The sequence below is a fragment of the Phaseolus vulgaris genome, chromosome 8 (genome assembly GCF_051622355.1).
Source record: "Phaseolus vulgaris cultivar YP4 chromosome 8, ASM5162235v1, whole genome shotgun sequence".
In the NCBI taxonomy this organism is placed as follows: Eukaryota; Viridiplantae; Streptophyta; class Magnoliopsida; order Fabales; family Fabaceae; genus Phaseolus; species Phaseolus vulgaris.
The window spans coordinates 10,767,605-10,772,891 of NC_143505.1; the positions used below are offsets into that span (position 1 = coordinate 10,767,605).

At 34.5% G+C, this 5,287-nt stretch overlaps 1 protein-coding gene across 2 annotated transcripts; it reads left to right on the top strand.

Annotated features, from left to right (window-relative positions):
* Window positions 1-426: 426 nt before the first annotated feature.
* Window positions 427-4,089, top strand: LOC137826282 (GDSL esterase/lipase WDL1). Of its 2 annotated transcripts, XM_068632192.2 has the most exons (6): window positions 427-694; window positions 2,073-2,150; window positions 2,510-2,650; window positions 2,791-2,864; window positions 3,410-3,559; window positions 3,725-4,089. In XM_068632192.2, the coding sequence occupies exons 1-6, from the start codon at window positions 584-586 to the stop codon at window positions 3,936-3,938; spliced, it is 768 nt and encodes a 255-aa protein (XP_068488293.1). In that variant the 5' UTR covers window positions 427-583; the 3' UTR covers window positions 3,939-4,089. The 2 variants fall into 2 exon arrangements, with proteins under 2 accessions (XP_068488293.1, XP_068488294.1); XM_068632193.2 differs by lacking the exon at window positions 2,073-2,150 and having other exon boundaries at window positions 455-694.
* Window positions 4,090-5,287: the final 1,198 nt, after the last annotated feature.

Below are 5,287 nucleotides of genomic sequence, written 5' to 3' on the forward strand. Positions count from 1 at the left end.
ATCTTGAATAATATAAAGTTTTCTATTTTTATCTTTTTTATTTATATTTTATAATAAATACATATTAGTTATTTTATTTTCAACTTAATAGTGTATATTAATAAAATATAGATAGTAATTAAGATATAACTGATAAAATTAATATTATTTTAAACTTTAAGAGTAATAGACAAATAAAAACAGTTTTCTTAAAGAAAATCGAAATGTAAAAAGAAAGAAATTAATTAACATTTAATTTTGGCTAATGGGATGGGATAAAACAAGTCCATGTAACTTTTATTATAATTTGGTAAGTCTTTTTCATTCATTAATCTAATAAAAAACAGTTCAAAAAGGTTAAAATAACTTTCTAATGTCCAAAAAAAATAGAATCCGGAGATTCTTTATTTCAAATATTAATAATAAATAAAATTAGATTTCTAATCCGTCACTTGTGATATGTGCATAAAATGCAGCATCGTTTGAATAACGGCTCTGTTATGAGTGTGTTACGAAAGCTCGCTAGCAGAAGCCTTTGACTGAACAAGAACCAACACGTTCGGATCTGTTCCAATTTCATCCAAGAAGGAGGAAAAAAGAAGAGATGGTGGGACCAACAAGACCCCAGTTCGTACTGTTTGGTTCTTCCATTGTTCAGTTCAGCTATTCCCAGCAAGGTTGGGGCGCTGCTCTTGCTCACTTGTATGCTCGTAAGGTATGTGTGCATGTACCCTTTCTTATACTCCTTTCTGTGAGGGAGTGAAACTGTGAAAGACCATGACTTTAGACTTGTGATGTGTGAGTATGAATTTTTAAATTCTGAAGTTCTTCTACGTAACTGATTTAACAAAGAGGGTACAATGAATGAGTCCGTTTATAAATACCCTTTTTCTTTAATCCAACAAGAAGCCTTTAAAGATTAAATCTTTGAGAGCATATCAGCAGAACGGACAATATCTGACTTGTAAGTCTAATGATGTACTAAGTTATGGGGATATGTAAATAGAATTGTTCTTGGTCTTTGGATAACTTTTAGATGCATGTGACATGATTTTGGGTGTTTTTGCAACTGCGTTCACGCTGAACTCTTGTTTGTGCATCGGAAACTGTAAAACTTTTGATAAAAGGTTAGTCTAGCAAATTTAGAGTTTAGGATTTAAGTTTAGAGTTTTAATAGATCTCACTGAGTGAAAGTTGGGGTATTCTGTTTCCGTTCTTGCTTCTGTTTTTATTTGATCGCAGAAGCGTGGCATTTGGCAAATGAATTCATGCTGTCACATTTTCACGCACTCAATATATTTATTTATAATATTATGATGAAGATTAGATGGCTGACATTTCAGATATGTGTTTTTTTAAGTTAATTGAGCCCAATCTTCATGTGACATTTCTGAAAAATTGAATGAGTTGAAAAGTGGATGCAGAGAATCTGGATCCTGGGAATTGGTTTGTCTAGAGTACGGTTTTCATGTATTGACCTGGCGGATGAATAATTTTCTGTGTTCTGTGTTCTATTATGGTTTTCCGTGGAGGTGGATGGATGAGCTGTTTTTGTAATTTCTGGCTACTGGATGAGACTATGTTGAGAATTGCGTATTTTGGTTGGCATTTCCTTGGATAAACGTAAAGGGGTTATGTTTTATTTATGAGACCAAGATTTCTAGCAGTGTGATTGGTTCTTATTTGGGCAAAGAAAAGTGTTATTACCAATAAAAATTGGGTGATGTGAAAATGTGGCATACAGTGCAGCTTCTTTTAAAGTCAAGAAATCTTTAAATGAATGGATAAACCTGAACTGTTGATGATTAATTTGCTGCCAGAAAATCACTATTGAGGAAATTTTATGTTGGTCCTACTTTACCCACCACCCAACAATCATTTATTGTTTCAGTGCAAGGCCTTGGTATCATTAGAATAATATCTAACTACAGACCAAAAAGACTTATATCAAATAGACTAACATGAGATCACAGCATATAAAATGTCTCAATTTGTTTAAATTTCAGACAGTAATTGAATGAAATAATTGCTTGTATTGTATAAGCCTTTGGGGTACACACTGGATGGTCAATGAATTTAACTTTATGACATAGGCTGATGTAATTGTGCGAGGATACTCTGGTTGGAATTCAAGGCGTGCTGTGCAAGTTCTGGATGAAATTTTTCCAAAGGTATTAACAATTTGAGTGTTACCCTCAACACCACACACCCCTCTGTTGATTCACATTTCCTCTTCTTTCTTCATCTTCAACTTGAATCTTTTGTCCTTCCATCATGAAATGCTTATTCTATTTGTGGTCATTGAGAAACAAAATGGCACCTTGGAAACGTAGAAAGTGAGTAGGAGTGGCACAGAATGATGTGAAGAATCTCAAGATATCCTCAAGTTTTCTTCTAAATGAATCTTGGCACATGTTAGGAAGATTATTCTGAATTTTACAATATCTAAAGTACTAAAATGAACTACTCAATTATCAGAATTTTATAGCATCTTTTCTATGCTTCTGATCTATCATCTTCTTTAACTTAGAATGCCACTGAGCAACCATCATTGGTTATTGTGTACTTTGGTGGTAATGATTCTCTTCTTCCTCATCCAAGTGGCCTTGGTCAACATGTACCTCTCCAAGAATATATAGAAAATATGAGAAAGATCGGTACCCATCTGAAGGTAAAACAACACATTTCTTATTTCTTATTACTATATGAATGAAACCCTTCACCACCCTTCAAGTATTTTTTACAGAATCTTCATCTTTTTACCTTTTAGTTATTACTGCCATGTTTGACACAAATCCTTGTGATTGCCAGAGCCTTTCACAGAAGACTCGCATTATATTTCTCAGTGCACCTCCTGTTAATGAGGCACACCTTTATGGAGACAGGTTTTGACTTCAATCTTACTGCTATTTCATTTTTATAAATTCACAAAAGATGAAAGGCAGAGAACTATATGCAAGTGATTTCTTCACTTAGGTCAAGACTAATTATATCATGACAAATATACCCATATTAAGGGAAGCCAAAGAATTGGTCCATAGAAGTAATGAACTAGATTTGATTTATATAAACCAGTTAAAATATAGGTTCTTGTCCACTCTTTTTTTTTATTACAAAAAATAATGAATATAATTAAAAAGTTTGATATAACTATTATCATAATGAAAATTCTTCATCAAAACATAAAGAATACAATTATGCACAAGGAGAGAAAAGGGCACAAGGTAAAAGAACAGTTAAAAAACCAGTCTGCATTACTAATTGTTATAGATAAAACCTGTGGTCAAAAGGTTATATAGCTAGCATTTGCAAGTTCAGAAGATTTCCTCGAGCATTTAACATTCTTATTTCCTTTGTGTGTGTTTTTTTTCTTTTTTGGAATTTATATTTAAATTAGACTCTGATGAGCAAAATTTGGACTTTAAACTAGTGTGCTACCGGGGCAGCAATTAAGGACAAACGAATCTTGTCGAATATATTCAGAAGCATGTTTGGAGCTTTGCCGTGAGATGAATATCAATGCCATTGATCTGTGGTCTGTACTCCAGAAAAGGGATGACTGGAGAGATGTTTGCTTCATGTAAGTATGCATTCTTAGTCATTAGTCATTAGTCACATGCTTCTTAAATTGAGAAAGGTTCACATCTTCCTATTCTTCATTCTGTTAGAGTAGTTCATTGTCACATGCATAATTTAGAAGATTCAAATGTTCTTATCATTCATTTTGTTGAGTGATGTTTGATAGGAAGGATGGAGTTCATCTTGGTGCTGAGGGGAGCAATATAGTTGCAAAAGAGATATTGAAGGTGATCAAAGAAGCAGACTGGGAACCAAGCCTGCAGTGGAGGTCAATGCCAAGTGAATATGGAGAAGATTCACCTTTTGATCCAATTGGCCCTGATGGAACCACTGTGAATGTCTCCAACTCGACCTTCCTTGAAGCTATGCTATGGGACTAAAGTTGTTTGTCTATGAAAATTACAGAGATGCCCCATTTCTTAGAATCCAATGCTTGAAGCAATATTACAGAGATTCCTGCATCATTTATCACTGGATTTTCTATTTGAGTGGGATGAAATGGTGACTATAATTGCACTTTGATTGAGCCAATTGCCTACTTGTGTTGTTTCCACCATTTTATGGATTTTCTCTTTAACGATGGTTTTTCCCTAAATGGATTGGTGGAAGCATCACAGTAACAAAACTCACATGATCAAATCATTCAATTGTGGACCTGCACCTGTATATGACAAAAAGATCGTTTTGTGCTACTTAGGTAAGGCTTATACTTCTTAAATCACATTAAAATTGGTAAATTTCTTAAGGGGGGGAAACCAGTAAAAATGACAGCTGAAGTTTTTTTGGCAGTGAAAAGTCGGAGAAAAGAAGTATTCCAAATCAATTGCGTGGTTGGTTGATTTATAACATGTCGATGTTGTTAGACTATTAGTAGCTTATTAGTAGCTAGTTTATCTATCTTTCAATTGCTTAGGTGTATCTGTTTTATATACACTCTTTTCTCTTTGTATCACAGTGAAGTTTAGGAATACAATAGAATGTTTTCTCTTTCTTCTCTTTCTTCTTACATGGTATCAGAACCACACATTTTTTCCCTCTCTTTCATGATCTCCTGTAAGTCTTCCTTTTTCTCTACTTCTGATATTTTTACCCACCATATGGCTATGCCACCGCCATCGCCGCATCTCCACCATTTCAAAACTCCTATTTCTTTAAAGCTTGACGACGAGAACTTTCTCGTGTGGAAACAGTATGCCCTAGTTACGCTTCATGGTCTTGATTTCACACACTTCTTAAGGTGATTCCATTCCTCCACACTTTCTGCCAAATGAAAATCAAGAAATGATGGTTAATATTGTTTACCTTCATCATCACAAATAAGATCAAATATTGGTCGCATGGCTTCTTGCATCTATGTCCTCTACAATCCTAATTAAGATGGTCGACCTTGATTCTTTGCGGAGATCTGGCAACATCTTACCACTTACTATGTTTCTCATACTCGTGCCATGGTCAAGAAGTTGTGTCTTTTTATCAAAACATCAAAGAACAAACATTCCATCTCCAAGTACATCCTCGATATCAAGAAAATGATAGGTTCACTCGTTGTTGGTGGTGTTCCCGTTTCTTGAATTGAGCATGTTGATGCCATTTTAGATGGTTTGTCGAAAGACTACGATGGCTTTATTACCTCCATTTTTTCTCACATTGATCATTACAGCGTGGATGAGCTTGAAGCTCTTATGCTTGCCCAAGAAGAAAGGTTCAAGAAGCACAGGCTAGCTCAATC